The sequence below is a fragment of the Uloborus diversus genome, chromosome 8 (assembly GCF_026930045.1).
Source record: "Uloborus diversus isolate 005 chromosome 8, Udiv.v.3.1, whole genome shotgun sequence".
Classification (NCBI taxonomy): Eukaryota; Metazoa; Arthropoda; class Arachnida; order Araneae; family Uloboridae; genus Uloborus; species Uloborus diversus.
In genome coordinates this window covers 45,836,880-45,864,125 of record NC_072738.1, presented here as the reverse complement: position 1 = coordinate 45,864,125, position 27,246 = coordinate 45,836,880, and the positions used below count along the sequence as shown (strand labels likewise).

Below are 27,246 nucleotides of genomic sequence, written 5' to 3'. Positions count from 1 at the left end.
TACTACTAGTTCTTAAAAATTCAACGAACTGATAATAAAATGTAACCAGTTTTAAATCAATATTTAAAAAATAATAATAATTGAATTATTTGATACCAATAGAAATTCAAATAAAAGAGTGCAGATTACATCTGTAACTGTTATGAATAGTAATAATGGATTTGTAAATTAACAGATACTGGGATAAATTATATATATATACATTTTTTATTAAAAAGGTTTTCACATCAAAATAAAAATTAAACGAAAACAGATTTTTTTTCCGGGCAAAAAAAAAAAAAAAAAATCTTCACGTAATTATGTAACTTGGCTTGAGTTACATGTTACTATAATCTCAAAGAAGCTTAATTTTTTTAATGAATAATTTCATTCTTTTAATATCTCAATTTCTTTTCAAAATAGATAAATAATTAATTTGGCAACACACTGAAACTGATGGCTATGACACAATTAAAAGCAAAACGACGTGTTCTTAAAATAATTTTGCTACAGTTATTGAGACATTTTGAAACTAACTAAACAATAGAAAATTTACATAAAAAATAAATAAAATAATTAATATATTTAAATTTTGACGGTTTTGTTATCTTAAACTCAGAAAAATCAGTTTTGAAAACAGGGCAAATATTTTACTACTGCTAGCAATTTATTAGGTGCCGTTACATAGTTGAGCTTTACAATATTTGAAGGAACTATTTATGATAATTTTAGTGAATGTCCTTATTATCCCATGAAAATTAACAAACCATCCGACAGTTTCATGAAAAGTAAAAAATATTACAATTTCAACAAGAGTTTCATAAAGTATCTGAAATTGCGCAGCAGTATTGATGAAAACATTTAAAATACATAAATATTCTTTCAATGTACTTCGATATAGTAATTTTGAACTGTTAGAACATCTTAATGCACTACACCAAGGCATCTTCACATTAAAGATAGCGTTTGATGAAAAATACGAATAGCAAAAGAGAAAATATCTAATATTCCGCACAGTGAAATCACACAGGCAACGACACAAAATGGCGGACTGAACCCACGTGACTGCCCGCCTCCAATCGCAGTCGAAAGCTGCGCGCAGTGCATGGATCAAAGTGTGTCGCCACTTAAGAGAAGGATCCAGGGCTTTAATCACCCCCACGGTTGGAACTACTGTTTTAAGTCATAGCAATGTATTATCATACCAGCATACTGTAGTCTATGGAAGAAAAAGGTTGGTAGACACGTATAGAAATATAAAAATTATTAAAGTTCAAAAAAGGGGGGAGGGTGAGCTTAGGTTCAAATTAAAAAGTGGGTAACGCTGTCCATTCTCGACTATACACTAACTAAGCGAATTTGTGGAATGTACTTGATTGAAATTTGTAACGATTGCTAGTAATTCCTTCAATTCTATATTATTGGTTTTAGAAAATGACGGTCACGGAGGGGACGGTCGCCCCCACCGCCCCCTAGTAAATCCGCCACTGTGTTATACATGCAAATTTGTCCAACATTCGTAATGACAGATGAGTTAAAGGTTCTCCTCGAACTGGATGCGGAGGAACGGAAACATGTGAAAGGAAAAAAATCGCTAAGGAAGTATTACAACTCAAAACTGCCAAAGGCTTTGCATGTATTTGAGACTTCTGGGGATAAGATACATAGCATGCTATAGCCTTTGACACTGCGAACCCATCAGAGTCACAGAATGTTTAAGCTTTAACATTTACTGAAACGAATTATAACTGAGATTCAATAAGGTATTAATTCAAGTGGTACAGTCAGACGATCTGACTCCCCGTTTCTAACAGCTGTAATTTTGCATGCATTTCAAGCTATTCTTTAAGGTTTTCTATTCGTACTAAAATTGAAATGAAAAACATCTGCTAATGAATTCATTTAAGTAAATTCAGTATAGAAAATTCCTATGTCAAAGAGTAATTGCACACTTTTAAATCCCATTGTTCTGTGACAAATATTTGAAAAAAGAACCCTGTGACGATGTATTGCTAGGAGACCGTCAACAGAAAACTATGATTGTCAGTCAATGTCAAACGATATAAACCAAAGTTTAATTTAAAGAAAAGACAAAATTTCTCAATGAAGCAAAAACTCAATAGGGGCCAAAGGGAATCAACAAAAAAAGATTATATAAGAACAAAATTGGTTCATGATTCTTCTGAATGCCTACTGAATGAGTACGTTTCTTATCAAGTACCCAATTTAGTACCTGATCAGCGACTCGACTATGACACAATTGAGAGCCAGGAACGACAGTTAATGTTAATTGGCACACCCGGTGGACCTGGAAAAACCTAAAACATTTAACACTAGCCAGAAATCGTTCAGCAGGCAGACTGGCTTTTGTGTTTATTTTTACGGATTTGCTGGGGCTTTACTTAGCGGTGGAAAAACTGACCATTCCATACTTAAACTACTTTGAATGTCTCCTCCAGAAAGACTCCGTATGTTCCATAAGAAAAAACGTGCTTTTGGAAGAGCTTCTTGAAGAGGGCGTCTCATAATACAGGACGAATGTTTGGCGTGACACCGTTCGGAAATAGAAGGCCTAGATAGAATCCTAAAAGTCCAAAAAAGGTTTTGACAAATTATGAGAGGTGTCACCTTCGTATTTGACGGTGACTTTCGTCAAACTCTTCCTGTGATACCCTAGTGGAACGCGTGCAGATACACTTTAAGCCTCATTAATGTCGTCTCCTTTTAAGAGCTCTGTATAATCTCTGTATCTTAAGAACAGCTAGAAGACAGTAGTGGATATAGCCGGCGGGCATTTGCCCGGTGGGCCGGTCATGCTTCGGGCAGATCAACCAACAGCAAACTATTTTGGGCCTGTCTACTAACAGCAAAGTATTTCGGGCCTGTCAGCAAAGTATTTCGGACCTGTCTACTAACAGCAAAGTATTTCGGGCCTGTCTACTAACAGCAAAATGTAAATTTTGCGCGCATGTGTTTAGAATAACGCAAATTCGCAAAACGCAGCCTCAGCTCCTCTTTACGCATGGGCTACAGCTTGAGGGTGGAGGGAGGCAGGGCCGTCACCAAGAGGGGGGTGGGAGGGGGAATTTCTGAAATGAGGCTGCTAGGGCCTGATTACCACACAGGCTGACTAGACCTAGGCCTGGGACCCCATGTTCCTATGGGACCCCAAAATTTTCAAAGAATTATGCATATCATTGCTACGATATGAAAAATACATGTATTTAAAAAAAATTATCACTTATTAATTGGAAAAAACTTCTTTAAAGGGAAATTTTTAATCATACTGCCAGTAATGAATTTCCTTGGTCATGATTATGGGGGGGCCCAAAGGGGATTTATAAATGCACATAAGTGATTTATACATAGTTGTGTGATTAGACAAAGAGGCCTCTAAAAGTGCATTCGTGCTTTAAAAATGTAAATCAAATACTGCATAGTCTTCAGGCTAATGCATAGTCTAAATTAATGTGGGCCTAGAGCCTCACTTTTAGTTAGTTGGGCCTTGGGGCTGGCAATGTATTTTTAGTGGCGTAATAAAAAATAAATGAATAACTTTTAAAAAAAAGCAAAAAAACATGGAAACTGTAGCGGTTGTAAAAAGTTATAACACTTTTGGTTTTTTTGACGCTTTTATTTATAAATGACAATTCACAATTGCTCTAAAATGCAAATTACAACAAGGGCTGACGTGAGGTCATGTCAGCTTAGTTGGAGTATAGGGGCCCGGCTCGGAATTGAACTCGTGCAGAGGATAAAATATCCTAATGGTGAAATGTGTAGAAGGGGGGCCTGTGAAAAAAATTGACCTATGTCATTTTTTTTTTTCATTTTTGGTCTCGGCAACCCTGTTTATAACAATTGGAATAAAAGTGACAAAATATTTTTTCCGTAAAATTATTTAAAAAAAATGCAATTTTAAAATACCATTGAGGAGAATGAAAGACTCTACATTATTAAGATTATCAAATCAGAGACGCAAGGCAAGGTATATTCAGTAAATTACCGCCAATTAACTGAATATACCTTGCCTTGCGTTCAATCTTCGAGTTGAACCGAACCATTGCTTCAGTCACTCGTCTGGTCAGCTAATTCTATATTAGCTACCAGTTTGTTTCGCACTTTTGGCTTCCTTAAGAGGTTTTCCATCTCCAGCTCAGTCATTTTCCTACGCCGAGCTGATGAGTGCTAATTAGCACGAAACTGCAGTCCTCGGCTGGAAATGACTGAGCTGGCGGTGTATTTCGCGTAAGGAGAGAGTATTTTGATCTCGGCGAGAGATCTAATGACTTAAGAAATTATGGCTTAAGATGCCAAATCAGAGAAGATTCATTCATCAATACATACTCTGAGAGCAAAATAATAACCCTTTTGCTCTTTTTGACTTCTTCCATCTGTTTATCGATTTCGAATTCTCCACCTAACATATCTCTACCTGGGACATACAATGAGTAATAGGGATCCTTCTCTTCAAGTTCTGAAAATGAAACAGAAAGTAATTATTGTTGCTTTCCAAACAAAGACCATGCAAACAATAGTCTAGTCGTAATGATCATACTAACCAGCAAAATTTGAATTCTGTCACGTTATCATTTGCGTTTGTCGCGAATAATTAAAAAAATTCGTGTGTATTTTTTAGCACCGAATCCTGAAATGGTATTCATTTTTCCCACTCACTCAAAATATGTTGCTAAAAGTAATGTTTTAAAATTTGCAGGAACACTGTAAACTGCGACTTTAAAAAAGAGTCATATTTTTTTTATTATACAGGGTGTTTCTGAAATCATGGGCAAATCTTTAAGAGGTGATAGTACATATCAAGACAAACAATATAATGGGTAAAAATAAGGGTCCCAAACGTCTTCCGAAGGAGAGAGGCGCCATTAAAGTTTAAGGTCCAAAATTTAAAATGATCTTAAAAAACAGAAAAATTGGTCGATACATTTGTGATTTTCACTAAAACTCTCTTTTTATCAGTGTTTTCTAAAAAGAAATTTTGAACATGTTGTTTGAAAAATGCCGATAGAGGGGCGTTTTAGACTTTGGAGCAACGAACAACTATTTGTTTACCGCTATTTTTGAATCTGATTAAATGTGTTTTAATGTTCGGACTGAAACTTAAACTTGCAGCTCAAAATCAGAATCATTGGGCGTGATTAAGTCGCGCAAACTGAACTGTGTTCAAAAGTTGAAATACACTTTGTCGCAAAAAAATTTATGCGTCAAGAATAAATTGAGCTGCAACCAACAAGCTTGGCAGGAATGTAGTTTGGTAAGAGATAACTTAGCTCAGTAGGAGCCGAGAATAGGTCGTCAAGAGATATTTTCTGCAAAATTTTTTTGAAGTAAATCCACCTTTAAGTTCAGAATCTATATTGACTTTTAGTTTCTCCGTAGGCGCTAATGTAAAGAGATTTAAACTGTTCAAAATTGAACGGAAAATTGTTTAAATTAAAAAAGATATTTTCGTTACATGTTCTTCATCAAAAACTTTTTCTTTTCGCAACTCCAACAAACTATAGGGGGCGCTGCAGCCACTGTCTAATGGCGGATGAAAAAGGTAAAACAAACAAATGCCGTAACTTATCACTTGCTTTGACGTTTGTCTATGACAGTAATTTTTCATCGTGTTGTGAAAAGTTTTCTCTTCTATTCTTCTGAAATTACATTGCACCATAAACTGTCTAAAGCCTGTAATTTGCCCCAAAGAAAACACGTGGAATGGAATATTTTACCTTTTTCCTTAGTTTTGTTAACCACCGCAAGGTAGCGTATTCGAGCTCTGGAGTTGCGAATTAAAGTTTGTTTGAAGTCACTTCGCCTCTGAGTTCAAGATTTATTTTTGCTTTGAATTTCCCCGTAGGTACTAATGTTAAGTTGTTTTGAACTGTTCAAATTGGAACGAAAAATTGTTCAAATCAAAAAATGAAATATGGGAATGAGTTGTCCTCGCCGAGGTCTTTCGATCAATTTTTTTTTGTTCGAATCGTACTATTCACTCAAACGTTATTAGTTGCAGACAGACAGACAGACCGGCAGACAGACAGAATAATAGACATTTTCCCCCATCTCAATACCCTACTTTCCATTTTTTTTTATTTTTTGATATTTATTTAATTATTTTGTTTATTTTTGACTTTTTTTTTTTGTTTTTCACGATATTTTTAAGATGCACTAAGCCTTCTCTCATGCTTTTTTCTTCTTTCTCTGACTTTTACTGGGAAAGTAGACTAAAAATAAGCAGATAGGCTTTTAGCTACAATATGGTTAAAATGAAAAAAAAAAAAAAAAAAACCAACGTTATTCTTGGGAATTAGTGCTTTATTTACGTTAGTTTTTCAATTTAATCACGGTCTTTTGATATAGACCCCCCCCCCCCCCCTTACTCCGCTTACTAGATTTCTCTTCATGTTAGCAGCTGGTTTCTACCTTGTAAACGAAGAGGCAATCTAGTCTTTGATTTTATCCTATTTTTAAAATTTTACTTTATTATACATAAAGTTTTTTAATTTATTAATTTCCACATATAATCTAGAGCGCAATATACTGTTTATCTAAAAAAAACCGCAGACCCAATTAAACGCACATCAATTAGTACTGATATGAAAGTTTTACGTATATTTTTGCACCTAACTTCCGAAGTCTTCATCTTTGCCTTTTAAATGTAATATGTTCTATTAAAAGGAACTATGATATGTCATGATAACAAATTTTGTACTTGAAAAATAATGATTTGCGGGTATTGCGGGTGCGATCGTACGGTCACGCAAGCAACTCGTACAAATTACTTTTTAAGTACAAGAAAACTTTTTAGAAAGTTGACACTTCATCTAATGATACTTAATGTTTCCTTTCATTTGAGTATATAAAACATAAAAGTCAAGATTTTAAATTCCATTGATGAAGTGCAAGTGTAAAAAAATATCTCCTTTGTGCATATGTTCAAAGTGATTTCGGAAATGTCCAAGTTTACGTGTATTCACTTGAAAATGTTTGGCTCTGTTAAATCCGGCCGACTACAAGTCTACTCCTTACCTGGTATCAAATATCTGACAATCAAATGCAAGTCTTCCTCTGCTGCAGAAATGTACGCGTCGTGGAGTTTACCGAAGTCTTGGTCTTCAGCTTTCTTGAGCCACGTCAACCCTCTGGAGTAAAGCCATACTTTCAAGTGGTACCGGTACTTGAAATGCAGCAAGATGGTGGACGTAATAGACAGAACAATCACTGGAGAAATAAATGGAATTGTGAGTTAGGGGGATTATCTATCTATGTACTAATATTATAAGCAGAGAGAGAGCGAAAATTTGTATTTTTGTATGTTCGAGGTAATCTCCGCAACTATTGCAACTATTTGAAAAATTCTTTCACTACATGAAAGGTGCATTCTTACTGAGTGACATAGGCTATAAATTATGCATATATATGTATTTCTACTATTTTTTTAAGCCAATAGTTTGTATTCGCTATCAGTTTATGTTTCGTACTGTTTAATTCTTATAAACCTAAAAACATTAACCGATTGAACTGCATTTTCAATAAAAAAAATGACAAAAAAAAGCCTTCGCGCAGAATGCTGAGGGATGGAAACACGTGAGAGAGAAAAAATCACGATCATTAAAACCGCCAAAAGTTTACATGAAAGACTGCAGAGGATAAGGTGTATAGCATTCAATTAACCTTGGACATTGCAAATCATTTAGAGTCACCAAATGTTTATGCTTCAAAAATTATTTAAACAAATTATAACTGAGTTTCGCTTTGGGAAATTAGTTTTTGAATTCAAGTAGTGCAGATAGTCTATATTAATCCGTGTTTTTAAAAGTTGCAATTTCGCATGCATTTCGTCTATTATTTAAGGTTTTTTATTCATACTAAAATCGAAATGAGAAACATATGCTAATGAGTTCACTGAAGTACATTCAGTTTAGAAGGTTTATAACTGAAAGAGAAACTGCACATAAGTACCGTATACTCAAAGTTAAGAGTTAAAACAATTTCGAATAAAGATCATCCGATTGGAAAAAAAAAAAACCTGACAAAGAGAAAATATTAAAAAAAAAAAAAAAAAACTATTTGGAGAAATATTTTTCATGAGATTTTAAGAGATATTTCAAGGATACTTCTTTTCCTGTAAGGGTAGTAAATCAGCCTCAAAGCGCAAAATATCGGAAGGCGTGCTCCTACGGAGCTCCGTAAAAATGTACGTAGTTCTCAGTGTTTTGCGTTTAGCTCCCCAGTTGCTTCCAGAAATTAATTTCAGTATATATAATTGAATAATACTGGTTGAATTCTCGAATTGAAACTCAACTTAAAATCTATGAAATATTTTAAGCTAAAATTTTGTATATTCGTAAAAAAACTCATCTAGATTGTTTTTCTATAAAAATGAATATTTGGTCCAGATCACATTGTTTTCGAATGGTAATTTCATAATCCATAAAAATAAATCAAAATTTCATCTTTGATATCGGAAATGACGTTTTTATTGTTAGATTAATTTATACTTTGATATATAAAAAAAACAATCTTTGCCGTATCCAAAGTGGTTTAGGTATTATACGCAAAAGTATCAAAAATCTTTTTAACACTACGAGATGTTTTTTTTCTCATTTTAGTTGTGAAGCAACGGTTGGAGCAAATAAAACAAAATTTGGCATACAAAGTTAAATGATGATGCTGACCACAAATAAGTGATAAAAAAGTATGGTTCGAGTAGGAAACTTGAAAGTTGATGCAGATTTTAATATGAAGACGGCCCCTTAACAACAATGAAGAAACTTAATTATGTAGAGTGCATTATTTCTGAAAAAAAAAAAAAAAAAAAAAACTTTACACGTGCCCGTAGTGCTAATAATTTTTGAATACGAATGAGTGTTCTGTCCCCTCCCCCCCATTTCAGGCACTTACTTAGAAATCCAACGGTCACTACTATGACTAAACTGACTGATGTTGGACAAAGTTGTGCTTCATGTAGGAACACGATGATTTGACCTCTGAGGCCTTCATTTTCCGTTTCAAAACTACACCGAGTTTCGTTGACATCAAGAATCTAGAGAAAAAAATCTTTTTGAGGAAACTTCTTTTAAATTTGTGATGAAAGAGGAAAATTTTTTAGCACAAAGGTAGACTTTTTATGACTTGAAATGTGTAGTCTTGTATTTCATTTCCAATCGGAGGAAAAATTATTTAATTATTTCAGAATATTTTAGCTATGAGTTGTTAGTTTAAAGTTAATCTAACTTATATTTAACCATTACAACTGCCAGCAAAACTATATATATATGGACCATACTGACGAGTGGTTTGTGCTGCTGGTTACTTTTGCTGACTTTTGAGATGATCCACCTTTGCTCTAACATCTTCCAGTAGCTCTTTACGCAAATTAGGAAGTGATTTTTATATTGATCTTCTGGGTTATATATATATATATACTAGCTGACCCAGCCACGCGTTGCTGTGGCGAGAAATAGTTAGATTAAAATATTATTTTGCTCAATATTTTGATAGAATCTAATTAATATTTTTAGTAAAGCTTAAGATATTATACCCAATTTTAAAACATATGAGATTGACAATGCTGTGTTAGGCTGAATTAAGTACTTATTCACTTTAGCAAGTATTAACTAAATTTTCAATGGTAAAAGCACTATACCTACGCTTAGTAAATTTTGCAAGTATGACTTCAATCAAAAATAAAAGCAAAATAACTTGAAAGTGATAGTAAATATCGAAACTGATTGTAAAATATCGGAATGTAGAAAATTAGCGTAAACCAACATAAACTTTTAGAATGTACGCTACATTTTATTCATCTCAGATTTCCCTATAGTTTGTAATAAACAACATTTTTTCAAAATACATTAACTAAATTAAAATCATATAAAAATGAAATTTTATAAATGAGGTAGATAACATTGACTTCAATCCATTGTTTCTATTATTTGTCTTTTGCTAACACGAATAGGTATGATGACTTTCCCAATCAAGAGTAGGCAATAGATAAAGGGTGTCCTGAAAAAGTCTGTATGTTTTCAAAAATTTATAACAGGAAAATGGTTAATGATAAAAAAAAATAATTTTTGCAGAAAATTCATGTGATGGGCCGTAAGTTTCGTCCCACCAGAGCTCTAATGTTTAGTTCAAAAGTTTTTCAATAGATGGCGATGCAGATAGTAAGCCTCTAAGTCTAAAAATAATGATTTGAATTCACCGATTTTTCCTCCAATTACGACATGTGGTTGCAGCCTGTGGCAGGCATTTTGAAAATATTGTTGCGAAATTTTATTTATTAAAATTATTTTTCAAAAAACTATAATGTAATTTTCTGTCTTTCTTTGATTCACGGTCTTACATCTGCTGCGCCATCTACTGGAAAATTCTTGAACTAAATTTTGGAACTTAGCGGGATTAAACTTGCGGCCCATCACATGAATTTTCTGCAAAAGTTATCTTTTTATCATTAACCATTTTATTGTTATGAATTTTTGAAAACAGTCTTTTTCAGGACACCCTGTAGTTGCCCATGAGAGAAAAATGTATGTTTCAAGTCCAAACCGAAAGTAGACATTATTTGGTTTTGAGATCTATGTATGGTCTCTTCAAAAGCTAAACAAATCGGAAATTGAAGCCTTCGAAATGTGTTTGAAAATTATGATGCTATAAATGGATTACTTGCAACACAAAAATTTCTCCTTTAAACTTTTCCGTCAAAATTGTTGAAATTTTGATGAAGAAACGGGTACCGTTGCATAATGTAGGTGGGGTTGTGAAAAAGAATAATTGGTGAAACAATTTTCAACAGGAAACCAGCTAGTAGCATTCCTGGTATATCCAGAGAATTTAAAAATTCAGTTGGAATGTTTGCTGCTTTGTTTTATTGACAACTGTATAGCCTTGTTCAGCATCAACGGTCAACACAATCTAATTATATTTTTTTTTCAGCTTTCAGTAATGGCTCATTATTCACAATAATTGTAGCTAAGACAGCGTTGTTGCACTGTTTTTTCTCGTTGTAAATCAGTGTTAACTAAGTCAACACTAACCAATCAATCACGCGATATCACCCCATAATGACTAAACAACAAATTTGAAACTGAAATGCATAAATCTTCAATTAACACTAAAGCTTCATTATACATCTTGGGTGTAAAATCTTGATTTGAACATCGGTGTGTTTGTTTAACCCTATGGAGTACATCTTCAAGCATAAAATTTATGTAGCTTCCCCACAGAAATGATAATTGTATTGGATATTACGTCGTCAAAATTATGTTAAACCGTTGACGAATACTCTTTCTCGTTATGCAAAACCTGCATTAGAAAATGCAATTCCGAATGATTGTGTTCTACCAATAATTACAATTCGTGAAATGCATCGTGATATGTTTTAAATAATCGACAATTAAGGGTTTGCAAATATTTTCGTCTGTTAGGGAATGTTTAAGGAAAACAAAAGCAAAAACAACATTCTCTTTGTTTTGGCTGCACAGTTTTGTTATAGATGGAGTTTTGATCCCAATGTCTAGACTTTAATTTTTCATTATGCCCGAGATTGATGAATGTTGTGTTCTTTGTTTGCTTGGCATGAATGATTTTTTTTTTTTTTTGATTTTATTCAACACTGTAAAAACAATTAAGAAACGTCTTGAAAAATAATGGGCATCGAATACGCGCAATTTCTGACAGTAACGTATCCCACTAAAAGTGAGAAACCTTCCTAAAATTATCCTGAAGTCTTTCCTAAGAATTCCGAAACCTCTCCGACTCGAGACAATCATTTCTCTGAAACCTTTAGAGAGAACCGAAGTAAGATTAAAAATAATAGCTTGGCACATTTTTCGACTCACCAAGAAAGTACCAAATGCATTTTCGCTACCATGGCCACAGCTAAGATAAACTTGCAAGCATGCGCAAAGTATTCCACTTGCTTGTTACTCTTGGAAAGTTACGGAATCCAGAGACTCACTTCCTCTCATTGGGAGTTACTTCAATCTGGACGGACCACGACGACAGTAGTGAAGTCAGTTCTTCACTAAAATTCATTAACCTTCCTTATATTATCCGGGAACCTTTTTGAAGCATTCAGTTATCTCCCTGGCTAAAAGCCCGTCGGGCCGCTGGACCTTCAGAGAAAATCTTAAGTAAGTTTAATACAAAAGCTTGACACATCTCTACTTTCAATTAAGCTCCACCAATAATATCGCAAGCATGGCGAAACGTACTTGTATTTAAGTATCCTAGGTCTAGCTCGCATGCGATTCTTGCAACGCTACGGAGTCCAAAGGCTCATTCACTCCCTCTGGGAGCTTTTAGTCATTGCAAACGGAACGTAATTGACTTGAAGCCGATACATTTAATAAATGCTCTCACTTAATCTTTAAACTGGGAGCTAAAATATTTTTCGGAACAGTGAGAAGTCTGCATTCATGGCGTTTGTAGCAATTCAGGAAACTTTTTGACGAAGATACTTCATTTCCCAATAAAATTGTTGATGACCTGTGAAATCCCAACATGTTCCACGGAAAAAATCAGTGACATTTTGGGATTTTTTACGGTGCGTATAAAATAGCGTGGAACATTGGTAAATAATTTTATTTTTGAGAATCGGGCCAAACACATTAGGTTTTAGACAGTGTAAAAAAAAATCATTGTTGTTTTTGGTGATTCAAGTGCTTTTCGTTGAAAATATCTTCGGAAAAATATATTCGTTGACCGTTTTCAAGATGTATTGTAAGATGCTGTACAGATGGGTCTCTTTCGTACATGGGGAAGCCAGATAGCTTCGTTGCTGTTTTTATGTCTACTCATTGCGTTATAACGTTAATTTCTCGTACCTCTACTGCGACCTAATAAGAACCATTAAAAACGTACTTGACAAAGTATTTTGTTGACCTCACGGAATTGCAAAAATCGACATTTATATGAGACTCATACGTTTTTAAAAGCAGTGGTGAGAATGGAACTTCCCGCTGCTTATCAATTTCAACTTGATTTGTAGAATTTGACATTTACATTGAAAAGTGTACCCTTAATACTCCCCCTTTCTCCGGCGATATTGTTGATAACCATGAATATCCGTGACATAGCATTATTTGTAAATTTTAATTAACTTAAGAATACAACTTTTGAGGATGAATTAACTTACAGCGCCATCTATTTAGAATTTAAAGAACCAAACAATTAACACACACTACTAATACATAATAAACATTTTATTTCCAATAAAAAATTATAAAAGCCACCCTATCTTTTAAGTTGGACCAGATTACAGAAACTTATGAAATTTGATAAAAATCGGCTCAGTAGTTTCAGAGTTTACCCCGAACAAACATCGTGACACGAGATTTTTATATATATAGATATATATATATATATATATATTTCCAAACATATTATAGAGGAAATCTATCATCAAATTTTTATCGTCAAGTTTTAAGCATCTTTTTTTTTACAATTTAAAGTTGTAAGTATGAACAAAAAAAAAGTGCTGCGTTAGATATTCAAGAAATTTCTGTTTTTTTTTTAAATCAAAATGCACAAATTTCTACAAAGAGAACAGACCACTGAATTGATAAATTAGTCTAAAGTTCATGAAACATCAAAACAGTTATAGAATTTTTTTTCCAGAACTCCTGCTAAAAATAGGGAGAAGAGATCTTTTTGAGGAGTGAGATTTGAAATTATGGGCAATCTCTTCAACATTGTGCATGTAGATCCTTTGAAAGACATCAAAAATGAAGAGGATAGGAAATTCCTAGTTCTTCAGAGCAAAAAGGACTCCCGTGCTCCATGATTGATGCTGAAAAAATAGCACAAAAGGGGGAGAAAAAAATTGATGGGAAAATAAAGAAGTTATCCGAAAAGAAAAGAACTTGTGAAGAAAAGAAAAGACAATTCATCGTATAAATAACTTATGACTTAGTTTCAAGCAACCCAAGCTATGATGGTTTTGACTGTCACTGATAAGCAAACACCAGCAACTAACACATCAGTCACATTACAAGTACGAAAAGAAACATGAGGCGTATTGCAGTTTTTACTCCTCGTTCTTCTGAAGTATCACTAATAGACATGAAATTTACATATTGGTCAATGCTGCAGAAGCGTGTGCGCATGATGCTGAGGATCTAATTATAAATCGATCATGTCTTCAGTGCCTTCGAAAAATATTTAGAGAAGAGAGACATGAAAAAGTTCTAAAAAAATGCAACCTTAACGATTGCCAAGAATTAGTGTTACACTGGGATGGAAAATTGCTCCCAGCATTCACAGAAGTTGAGAGGATCAATAGCTTGGAAACTATAATAACTTTTCATGGCATGGAGCAATTATTGGGAGTTCCTGAAATCCCAACATCATCAGGAGAAGAAAAAATCCTGGCTGTTTATCAAAATTTGAGCAGTTTGGCCAGATACAACAGCAAGAAACATAGGTGACAAAGACCCTTCAACTTGGAAAGATGACTTTGGTTGTATCAGAGGAATTGGAAAACCTGAAAAAATAATTGTTGTGATTGATACTGCAAAAAGAAGTGTAAAATAAATTCAGGAACACTATATAATATTCTCACAAAAGAAGAAAGTGAGAAAAAATTGGTTTTACGCATTGTTGCTAAAGACCCTGAAAACTGTCCTACTGTTACTAAATGCTCACCTACGGAAAAAAATAATGTTCAACATTCGCTTGTTCAAACTTTGTTTTGATTCTATAGAAATTATTTGACACAATAATTTGTATTTATTCTCAAGAAATTGTTGATTTATTGAAGAAAAATGTAATCTTGTAAAAAATTTTACTAAATTTCTAGGACTGGTTGAGTTTTAAGACATTTGAGGCACCCCTAGAAATTGTCCAAATGAAGGGATAGTTTGTGCAGCCTGTTTTTTTACTTTCTTCTATATCTAATATATAGAAGAAAGTATTGGATTCGTGCAAATTTTCGAATTTCGAATTTTGACGGATTCGAACGTTTTGAGGTGTGCTGAGTCCATTTCGACCATTTTTGGAACATGTCTGTCTGTCTGTGTGTGTGTGTGTATGTGTGTGTGTATGTATGTATGTGTGTGTGTATGTATGTGTGTCACGTCTGTGTGTGACCAGTTTTTTGTGGCCGCTCTACAACAAAAACTACCGCATGAAATCGAACGAAATTTAGTACACATATGTGCCCCTATGTGAACTTGTGTCCATTAGTTTTTGGCGCGAATTCCTCCAAGGGGGGTGGAGCAATGGGACGTTTTTCGAGTTACGCATGCTTGCTATTCCTCAGGAAGTAACTGGCGGAATCAAACAAAATTTGGTCCATATGTTGGTATTAACAGGAACAGGTGCTGATTCAATTTTGGTGTCAATAACTCAAACGGGGGTTGAGCTATAGAACGTTTTTTGTCGTCAATTGTGACTGCTGTATCTCAAGAAATAATGAACGGAATGAAAGAAAAATTTATCGGCAAGTAGCCCTTAGTGGGTATAAGAACTGATTTTATTTTTGTGTCAACAGCTAAAAAGGGGGGGTAGCGCAATCACCCGTTCTTTTTTTCCATTTTGAGTGCCCTATCTCAAGAAGTAATGCTACGTTCTGGTTGAAATTTGGAATATATGTGAATCCATATGTAAACAGGCTTTGGTTCAATTTTGACGCCGATCGCTCCAAGAGGTGTTGATTTTTTTTTTGCGAATAAAAAATATTTTTATTAATGCAACAATAAGAAAGATAAATCGTAATAGATTGTCGTCTGCGTCTTTCTCGTGATTTTAATTGCATGGAAATGATCGGAAATATTATCTCAATGATTTAAAATTTTTAACTGTTGCCATCTTATTTTTGTTAACAAATAAAATATTTGTAATTAATTCAAGCAAGGCTTTTAAAATAACTTTCAATTTTCGCTCTTTGCTTTGCTTTTGCAATAATTCAGACATTGGGATGGTCGTCAAGTTTTTGCATGTGTAATTTTGTTTTCATTGGGAATATTGCTTCCTCGTCAAGCATGGGGAGGGATCAGAAAAAAAAAAAGAAAAATATAGAAGAAAGTTTCGTGATGGCCACAACATACTAGTTGTTATTTATCGGAACAATATAAGAGGGTGCGAGCAATGAAATTTTAACTTTGGAAAAATGCTATAGTTAAGGGCCGCCCTAATATATATATATATATATATATATATATATATATATATATATATATATATATATATATATATATATATATATATATATATATATATATATATATATATATATATATATATATATATATATATATAAAACAAGTGAAATAATACAAGTGATACGAGTGAAAGATGGACATTTAGTAAAAAAAGATTTACCACAGAAACCACTCTCAAATAAAAATTAATGATAAAGGCAATGTTATACTTGGTTAGAAAGTAAAAAACGATGCACATTTAATAATAATGGAGTTAAAAATTAAGTTTACCTAATCATATGAAAATAATCACGGATTTATTTCATAAATATATATATATTACCTTTCATAACAGAAAAGGGAAATATCAAGTGTTTTCTCACATTCAGTTAACAAAAGCAAATGCCATGTTATGGAAAACACTGCATTTTAACAAAGTTCATAAAACTTATATTAACTAATCAATTTTAAAAAACACTCATAAATTTATGTGTTCTTACAAAAAAAAAAGAAAAAAAAACTCAACTAAAAACTAACAGAGAAACTTTTGTGACATTGTTTCTGAAATGATTGCAGCACCATGAAATGTCGTGCTGGCGAAAAAGCTTTATCGTGCTGAAAAGAAAAGGCCTGGGCCGGAACGTGGTCGCTGCTCTCCGTTACTTTCGCGGCAGTCCCGACCGGAATCAGACTGGTATACTAGGGCACAGGAGAAAGCAGTTTAAGTAAAAAAACACTTGTAACAAGAAATAAGGTCATCAAAAATGTAAAACTGATACTTTTTTTTTATTTGAAAAAATGATGAAAAAAACTTTTTTTTTTCGGTGAAAATTCAATAATTTCATGCTATTTGAGGTACCCTTTAAACATTTCCGATTAATTTAAGTTATTGGTAGGTACTGTCCTGCGGGAGGCTAATTATTGGAACTCGTTTTTCCTAATTAGTCGAGGCGAACGCCTCTGCTTTTAATTTTAGGTTTAAGTTCTTGTTTATAGTTTAACATGTGGTGCGTTTAGTCAAATGTTACTCTGTATTGCATAGACTGGAGCTTAATTACTCTCTTTTTAGTTTGTTGCTAAACGTTTTTGGTCTTTTGACCATATTTATTGTATCCTCCACGGCTTCTGATCTCTGGATTCAACTTTTCGTCTTTTTCTATTAATTTTCCGCTTGTATTTTCCTTTTTCTCGTCATTATTTTTCGTGTATATATATATATATATATATATATATATATATATATATATATATGTGTGTGTGTGTGTGTGTGTGTGTGTGATTTAAACTTTATTCTGCCTATGCAGTAAAAGATGATACGCAAGGACCATCGCATAAGGACGAACTTCGAGTTTCCTCGCAAAAAAGTGAATTGTAAGGTTCTTGTCAAGCAATATTTAAAGGAGTTCGAGGAAAATATGATGAACTTGAGACCTAGCATAAAGCCAAGAGGGTGGCGTAGTGGTAAGGCGCTGGCCTTTTATGCGTACGTTTGCGGACATCAAGATGGTGAATAATTAAGGCAATTAACCAGCGTGCATGTCGTATGATTTGATTATGCAGCATAATAAAGATCCTTTGCACATGAGCTTGGCTTGGATGCTTTCGGCTAAATTAAATTCTTAGTTTAATGCACAATGTACTAGCTCAGGTGCTACCCTCTTAAGTGAAAAGGGGCAGCAAAAGTCTCAGGTGGTAATGCTATGAGCTTATAAACGCTAATGAGGACTTCAAGTCTTTGGAGGTTTTGGAGATGGAAAGTGCCATTGTGCCATCCCATAAAAGATATTTCAATGAAGAAACCTAATAGAACATCCGAAAGTTCATGTCATCATTAGTTATGCGAGAACATGTACATAACCCGTTACGCAGGGCAACGAATGCCAGTAAGAATATTAAAATGCATTTTTCTCCTTAATTCGGCAAAAAAGTTTAAAAAATTATTGCAGTAAATTTCAAAAATATGAATTAATAATTCGTTTTCAAAAGAAGCTTCCGCGCAATCTTGCCACTGAATAGAAAACACTTGCTATTATTCAATAAGTTATCGCCCATAGGCCAAGGCTAAGGCAGAACTACAAGCAATATACCAACAGCCCGGTCTTGATACACAGAAAGTGCAGTTTTGTCCTTGTTGTGGACTTATTAGCATGGAATAGTCAGTATCCAATTCTATCTACCAGTTGGAAGGTAACCTCAGCCTCAAAAAGAAGACATCTACATTCAGCTCGTTGACAATTCTAGTCGGATGAGTCCGCAAACAGGACGAAACTGCTGCCCCTTCCTGTAAAAAAATTCCGAAACGTTACTGAGTATATCCGTGTTACGTTTCGGGGTTTCAATGGTTTCTATTCATTTCCTGGAATAATCAAGTATCATTGTCAAAAAAATTCCTGAATTGCTACACGTTGCACGAATGCAGACTTTACATTTTCTGAAATTTTTTTAGCTCTTAGTTTAATGTTTAACTGAGCGTATTTATAAAGTGTATTGGCTTCAGTTCGATTGCAGCCCGTCCAGACTGATAGAGCTTCCATAGGGAGCGAAGAAGTTAATGAACTACGTAGCTCTGCGTGAAATACAGGCGAGTAAAATTCTTGATGGTACTAAGAAGTTCTGTCTTGGCTTTGACCATGTTTGCAATACTGTTTTTGGAACTTCCTTGATATATCAGGAAGGTGCCACGCAATTATATTATACCTTCCTTAGTTGACTCTAATATTCCAGAGACGCGACTGGCTTTTAAGCTGGAAAATTTCTGAATTTTTCAGGAAGCTTCCAGGATAATTTCAGGAAGGTTACTGAATTTTCGCGGAAAACGTTCCTGGTTTTTGCAAGATATGTTACTGGCAGAAATTGGGCACATCAGTTGCCCATTATTTTCCAGGAACGTTTTTGAATTGTTTTTACAGTGCTGTATGTCATGACCGAAAAAACCATTGGTATATTGCTAAAAGTTCTGCCTTTGCCTTGGCTTATGGATTGTAACTTACTTAGGCTTGCCAGACGTCTCGGTTTGACCGAGACAGTTTCGGTCTTCAAGCAAAACCCCGGTTTCCCGACCTGTTTACTTCACATCCGGTGAAGGTAAATTTGATTACACATGATCAAAAAAGTCTAAAAATAATCAACTGTGAAATGTTATTTAGGATAATTACTTTGTCATTTGAAACATGGAGTTGTAAAATAATTATTGAATCAGCTTGTGAGAACTTTTACAACAAGATTAAAACCAAAAACACTTTCTGAAAAAAGTCCTAGTAATGGAAGATAAATGTAAATATTGTTCAAGTTTTTATTTCTCATTCAAAGCATCAGTATTTCTTCTTACTAATTAAACTTGTTACTAAATTTTAACATATAAGAAATAAAATGTTTAAATTTATCCGCTTGAGTCATTTATTATAACCTCTGTTTTAGGCTGATAATTAGTAACCAATTATTCATTGCATTGATAGTGAACTTCCCTGTAAAACACGCTAAAAATTAGCCAGGGGTGTGTTCCCTTTTGAATACTCACGACGGGGGGGGGGGATCGGTGTCCTAGTTGAACATTTCAGAAATCTGGCTAGCCTAAACTTAATGCATGTTACCTAGGCATTTGCTTTCAATTTTCAAGTTGAACTGCACCATTGTTTGCAAACGGATGCTCGTTGGTTTGGTAAATTAATTTGATCTTTCAATTTGAAGGTAACATCAACTTCAAGGAGAGGACATCTGCCTCAGGGTGGTTGATCGCTTCAGGCTGATGAGTCCAGACCAAAGACGGAACAGCAGTTTCTGAACGTCTTGACGGGGTTGTTGATATATTGCTTATGCATTTGCTATTAGTTTGTTTTGCAGTTTAATGATCAAGGTCAAAAAAGCAAAAAATATTGCCAGGACAAGTTTAAACCTCAGTTTCCAAAAAAATGTTTACAAGATGAAATTATTTAATTCTGTAGACATAAATAAAACTGAGAATAGCTTTAGTATAATCCTCAGGTTCGCGACGTTTTTTGACAGCAAAAACTTAAAAAAAAAAAAAACCTAGGCATTGAATCGCAGTGGAAGCTGTAAAGGACAACCAAAACACATGACAACAAATACACATGGTGAGTTATCACCGAAAAAAGTCGCAAGAAAAAAAAAGGAACTCCTTCCAACCTGAGGACTATATTGAAGCTATATCTCAAACTGAATTTGAAACGATCTTACCTTGTTCTTTTCTGATATCATCCACTTTTTGAAATCCCGTGTTTCACAGTCGCAAATCCATGGATTGTCTGACAAACTCCAAATTTGAATATTCTCGGACGGTTTGGAGTTGAAGAATCGGGTAAGGTTGTTTGAAGCCAATTTCAACACGGTGAGATTCTCAGGCAAGTAAAAGTCTAAAATTTGTAAAAAATTCCTTTCCAGGTCCAAAGACACGAGTTCGCCAAAGATGCCCTCGTCGAAGTTCAGGGGATTGGTCAAGAAATTGTCTTGTAAATAAAGTTCTCTTGTACGGATCGGAAGTTTTGCTGGGACCTATATATAGAAAGGAAGGTGAAGATACTTTTCCCTTAAGCACTGCAATCTTTTTTGCACCAATTAGACACATTTGAAATAACCATCGTAACGAGATAATCTGAAGAATAATGTATGTAATAAAACAATTTTAATCAATTACTCTTTAACTAAACAGTTGATATAAATACATAAAAGTACCTTTTAAAATTATTTTTCTATTTTTCTAACACGATGAAATAGGTATTAGAAGGAAAATACTTAACTGAGATCATTGAAGTACTTTTCGAAAACAGAAGAACTTTTTTTTCATGGAATCATCATTATTATTATTATTTTAAATTAGAATATGGGATAATTAAAAGCACTGACTCTTTCAATTAAAAAAAAAATGAAAATTCATAAACCTGGCGATGAATGATGAAATACTCCCGTATGGTTCAACCGAGGTCTTATGAGGAATCTCCTGAATTTTAGCTGATTTCTTTTGTAACTTGTCATTCCTTGTCAGAACTCTGAACAATCTAAAGCTGAATAAATATCTTTGTGCAAAAAAGTAAATTAAGAAATAACAACGTATGATTGCACAAAATTTCAAATTACTGCAGACATTTATTTCGGGTTTACAAGAGAACCCCTTTTCCAATTTCAAAAATAAGTGAGCTCATGGATGAAAAGACCCCCGACAGGTCGCGAACTACTGAGCTACGCAAAAACAGTATATTATACATAATACAAAATGCAGACAGCCCGGGTATCACATTCAGAGACTGCAGTTTCATCCTTGTTATGGAGTCATCAGCCTGGAATAGAAAGTAGCCGGGATAGAGCCAGATGTCCTCACAGTGAAGCTGAGAGTGCAAACAAACTGTAGACTAATTAAATTTAGCACACCAGACTGCTTAAGACCCAAGCTAATTGCCAGCAATTTACGGGTTAAACCGCACCGTAGTTGCGGACTTTCGCTGAAAAACAAAATTTACTCTAGCAACCAGTTTGTTGGCACTCTCAGCTTCAAAGAGATGACATTTTCCTATAGCTCGGTTGTTGCCTTTCCCATAGTCATGAGTCCACAACAAGGGCGAAACTACAGTCTGTGGATGGTATTACCAGGTTGTCGGTATATAATTCGTGGTTCTGTCTTAGCCCTGGTTTAAAAGCAGTAACTTAGTTTTGTATTTTAATTAAACATTTAGCAGCAACTCTTTTAGTAAAGATCATGGAGTCAATGGTACACATATTAGTTACGTGAAGAAGACCTGGAAGACTCACCCCCGAACTATGAGTCACCGAATTAATAAGGAAGTGCTTCGGCATCCTTTTCTTTCACAACCGATTGATCGAAGCTAATAGATCTTTGCCACTTCAGCCTAAATTTCGGGGTGACTTGATAAACTGAGAAGGAATCGTGGTATCCGTTTGTACCTTAACCTTAATTTTTTTTTGAATTCCTGTTTTTTTTTTCTTTTATAAAGAATATTTCTAAAAATTACTTTTGGTTTTGTACTTCTTGTTCAAGTCAAGAGGAAAACTTAAAAAAATATATACTTAAACTTATACATGGCTTACAACCCATTTGAAAAACATTCCTTCAACTGGAAAAGCAATAAATACTGTCAAATATTCAAATTGATTGCAAAAAAATATTTTAGTGTTCAAATAGTAATTTTTTGTTTTTCTCAGATAAAGAATAAGTTGCAAATTCAAGAGTACAAATTTAATACAAACAGGAAATAGTTGAGAAAGGAAATCTATTTTTACATTCCATCATCATTAAAGCTGTTATCCATAAGTTAACTATCAATTTTATAGCATCTTCAGAAAGGCCAAATTTCGCAATAGGCTCTTACGGTCCGAGGATAAGGAAAGCACTGTTTGCTTAATCAATCCAGCGACATTAATAAAAAAAATGCGTGTAAACTAAATTAATTTTCATTAGGTTGCTGCCCGTGAGAAATTGCTGACATGTGTATGTAGCATAATTGAAATAAAGGTTGAGTACCAGACGTTTACATTTGGGTACTGCAGCTTTATAGCCATGCATACAGCGCCGTGTCCATGGGGAGGGTTTTAGGGGTTAAACCCCTCCCTTGGAGGAAAAAATAAGCAAAATGAAGAAAATGTATATTTGACTTAAATTTACTTTAATCAGAAAGTTTGCGTTCAGCGTTTTTATTTTATTTTAATTTTCTCTCTGAAGTTTTTTTGCGATTTACAACTGCTAAAGCCTTACAAACTGATGTAATATTTCGGAAAAAGTATGGCGGACGAACCGCTGAATGATCTACGAATGCAAAGAAAGAATATTGCTTATTGTAAGGAGCTTATGGTGAATTTGGCATATGTTACATCTATGAAGATGCATTAGTGATTGTGCTTGGCTATGTAATTTGCATCTGCAAAGAGCTCTTTTTTGTTTAGTTTATTAAGCATTGTTTCAGAACATAACAACCTGATATACATTCTACATTATAAAAGAATTTGTGAAGAGTTTTTAATACTCATTGCAATATACTACATAGTAAACAGATTTAATTAAAAAGAAGCAAGCAAAGTTTGATTAAAGCGAATCTGTGAAACGAAGGAATACTTTGGTAACTTGTACAGCTAGAGGTATCCTTCAAGAATACAGCAGTCCTTACATGTGAATAAACGCCATACTGGGATCGGCAATTTGTCGTAAAACTAAAAGCTGTAAGGGGGTTGAATTCTCCCCCCCCCCACTGGTAAGATTAAAACCCCTCCCTTTATGAAAATCTGAACACGGGCCTGCATGCATATGCAAGGAAATGGGATTGTAAATGTACACAATTTTCATGAACTACAGTTCAAGGTGACGCCTGCAAATGTGTCGGACTTAATGTCCCAAAACTCCAAAGTCGGACCCCGATTTTCAGTGCGTGTGCAATTTATTATTATTTGCAACAGGGTTTCAGGTTTTTCTCATTGTATTTTATAAAACTAAATTGGGGACGTTGCAAAATGGACACCTGCGGCGTGTAAGTGTTGCAAGTCTATGATACAGATAGTATACAACAAAAAAACTTACTTTTTGTCGTCCCCGTCCAGAGCAGTCTACTTTAACGTGAAACTCGTCGTCGTCAGAAACGCAAGTGCATTCGCAATCGTTTGGACAGTCATCCGGCCACGAAAGGAGGTCTTGGTTTGACATATTGCTTAATATTTTGCCACGATACCTCATAGGAAATGTGCAACGCATCGTTGATGCCCAATAAGTGGATGAGTTCCGTTGAACTATCCAATCCCTAAGCCATGACAGACGACAGTCACAGATCCATTTATTGGCTAATTGGAAACATAATAAAAGTAAAATCAACCAGGGTAACTTTGTATCACACTCTCTCTATCTTAAACTGCCCAACTTATTGTATTTGCTTTTATAAAACGTACAGTGCTGGTAAAAAAAATTGCATCACCCTCGCATTTTCACAACAATGGGATTATGTGAGAAGTATTGGTCGACCGATTAACGTTGAATGTATGTGAAATTCGGCAAAACTTTTGAAATAAACATTTAACAGCAGGAATCCGATAATTGTTTATGTAGATCGGGGCTGTTTCCGGGCCAAGGCAAACTGCTGACCCCATGACCATTTTTCTATTTCTGGACCTGCGTGTGAGTTTAGAGAACGAATAAAATATTTAACCCCATGTCGATTTAAGTCTAATGGCAGGATAAAGGTTTTTAAATTGTTACTTACCAGTTTTGTCCTATATGGCACGGAGCAGAATCATCCTAGAAAATGACGTTTGGAACTGAAGTAAAGTGATCCCGGATAGTAGGAAGCAATTTCTCCTCCAAAATGCCAATATACACCTGAGCGTTTACTGTTCCTTGCACAAAGTGAAGCCCACCAACTCCTTGATCAGAAATACATCCCCAAATCACCTGGGATACGGGATGCTTGACTGTGTATTGAATGCAGTCGGGATGATATTCCTCTCTTTGCGGCGCGAGTGATGCAATTTTTTTTACCACCACTGTATGAAAATATCAAAAGCATTGCATAGTTTACAAAACTAAAAAAATAATAATTAATTAAGTCCATTATAGTGAATTTTTAATCCACTTCAAAGTTTTCCTACTATTTAGCATTGCTTTGAGTTAGCAACATTAGAAATGGATGCGAAATAAAATATTTTAGCAAAAGTAGTGCAATTTCAAAACATAAAAAATAGTTTTTGAAAATGTTTAAAAACTCTCGATTATGTTACACAACTCCACACGATGTCCTTCATTTATAATATTGCTTAGAGCAGTGGTGCGCAACATTTTTTTTTACTTCCTTTTACAAAAAAAGGAAGTATTGTATTCGCGGAAAAAATTTCACTCAAAAATCGGCCTTAATTTCCATTTTTCTCACCCCAGACTGAATGTTAAGTTTTTCCGACCCGATCACACATGAATATATGCCTAGGAACATACAAACACCCAAAACATCCATTTTGACCACCCCCGAGTTAATTACAACGAATTTTCTTGTGACGTCCGTATGTACATATGTATGTGCGTATGTGTGTATGTATCTCGCATAGCTCAAAAACGGTATGTCCTAGAAAGTTGAAATTTGGTACGTAGACTCCTAGTTGGGTCTAGTTGTGCACCTTCCCTTTCGGTTGCATTCGGATGTCCCTAAGGGGGTCTTTTGCCCCTTTTTGGGGAGGGGGAATCATTGTTAATTTCGATGTAAACTCAAGTTGTTTTATAATTTGTTGGGCACTTGGCGATATATCGCCAGTCTTTTGGTCACCAAGGTTTTTCCCCAACTTGGCGACAAATTTGGCGATTTTTTTTAAAAAATTTGGTTTTAATTTGTCCACTGTTGGTAATATTTAGAGAGCAAATAATTGAATCACATTAAAATTGCAAATAACGGGAAAATGACATTAAATTGGAGTAAAAGGAAGTCATGTGATGCACACGTCAGTTCGTTTTCTCGAGGGTCTAGCATCAAATTAAGATAAATCTCATGGGCGACAATATATATAATATTTAAATATATTTGATTTTTTTTTCCTAGATAGCATGCAAAAACACGGAAAAGGGAGGAAAACTGCAAACAGGAATTGTTATCATCCTGCCTGCTTGCTTTATTTAGTTTCCTTTCGTATTTTATAAACCAATTTCTGACCAATAGGCTCCAAATTTGCAACAATCGTTCTTAATACTGAACGAAGATGATTCGTTGTTTTGGAAGATACCAGAACATAGATTCGTAACATTGAACAGAGCATCGGGCCACATGAATCGTGGCCCGATGGCCACGTGGGCCACATATGTCCCGCGCATAGATCACAATGCAGAAAGTTCAATTTGAACAAAATTTTATATTTGAAAATTATTAACCAAATGTTTTCCTGAAAAAAAAAAAGATTTCAAAGGGAAGCACGAAAAAGCTATTTGTGTTTCGAAAGCTGCTTTTTCTTTTGCTAAAAAAAGCCTCCTCTAAACTTAAACATATGGTTAAGAGCAAATCAGTAATTTTGGGTTAATTCATAAACAACTTCCCAACTTTATGAAATTTTATCAAAATATTAAAATTTTTACTATTAGTAAATGTTTATTCTTATCATCAGAAATATTTATATCAATTAAAATTAAAGATGAACCAGGCACAACAGAATAGGTCATAATGTAAGGAAAATGCAGAATTGTTTCAAAAAACAGTTGGGTGATGCAGAATTTAGTTGATCTTCGGTTTAAAGAGATTCATTATTTCATGTAAACTGTTAAACATCAAACTTTTGTTAATTGCTAAAATAATATATTTAAAAACTGCTTACATGCTAAACCAAGTCTCTTCACATTAAAGTCCCGTGAAAAAGATATTCTTGACAATGTCCTTAATTTATTTCCATTAATCCCTAAGGAAATTAAACTATGAATGTCCCTGAAAGCTCCATTTACTGTTTTTAATTTGTTATAACGTAAATTCAAGTACTTAAGTTGGGGCAAATTCTTCATTTCATGTTCATCTATCTGAACTAAATTGTTGCTCATGAGATCCAATGTTTCTAATAGTGGTAGATTCTGGATAGAGTGGTTGAGAACCACCAAATGGTTGTAAGCTAAAGAAAGATACACCAGTGCGTTTTGATTTGAAAAGGTATTACTAGCAATTACAGATATATAATTGTGCATAAAGGACACTGATCGAAGCTTTGTGTAAGAGGAGAAGTCATCTTGGCTAAGACTTCTTATTTGATTGTGGTACAAGGTCAGGTTTTGTATTGACGTGATGTTATGAAATACGTCTTTTAGAGATGATATCTTGTTGCAGGACAGTTTTAGTTTTTCCAGTTGGATATTACCATAGAAAATATTCTGTAGGTGTTGTATTTTATTTCCTAGCAAATAAACTCGTTTTAAGTTTCTTTGATTGTGGAAAAATCCTTCCGGAATTGTTATTAAGTTATTAAAGCTAATGTCAACTGTGACCAGTGCTGCAAGTGGTTTTAGAAGTTCAGATGGCAATTTCAAGAGCTGGCAACGATCCAAGTGAAGTTCTTGTACGAAGCGGGTGTTGCTGGAAAACGTATTTTCCGTCAACTCATCCATGTTTTTATTTCCTCCGAAATCAATTTTTTCTACCACCGTATAATTTGT

The 27,246-nt window shown here is 34.3% G+C and overlaps 1 protein-coding gene across 1 annotated transcript; it reads right to left on the bottom strand.

Annotated features, from left to right (window-relative positions):
* Window positions 1-1,149: 1,149 nt before the first annotated feature.
* On the bottom strand, window positions 1,150-27,198 carry LOC129228342 (leucine-rich repeat-containing protein 15-like). The gene is made up of 4 exons (XM_054863021.1): window positions 26,424-27,198; window positions 7,015-7,206; window positions 4,327-4,456; window positions 1,150-1,198 (listed from the first exon to the last, which is right to left on the bottom strand). Exons 1-4 carry the CDS (start codon window positions 27,196-27,198, stop codon window positions 1,150-1,152), a joined length of 1,146 nt encoding a protein of 381 aa, XP_054718996.1.
* Window positions 27,199-27,246: the final 48 nt, after the last annotated feature.

Coding starts and splice junctions, on each gene's coding strand:
- LOC129228342 (XM_054863021.1), bottom strand. CDS start 27,198: ATGGATGAGTTGACGGAAAATACGTTTTCCAGCAACACCCGCTTCGTA. Junction 7,207..26,423: donor GAAGAGACTTGGTTTAGCAT/GTAAGCAGTTTT, acceptor TTATTTCTCCAG/TGATTGTTCTGTCTATTACG. Junction 1,199..4,326: donor GTTATTATTTTGCTCTCAGA/GTATGTATTGAT, acceptor TTTCTTCCATAG/ACTACAGTATGCTGGTATGA.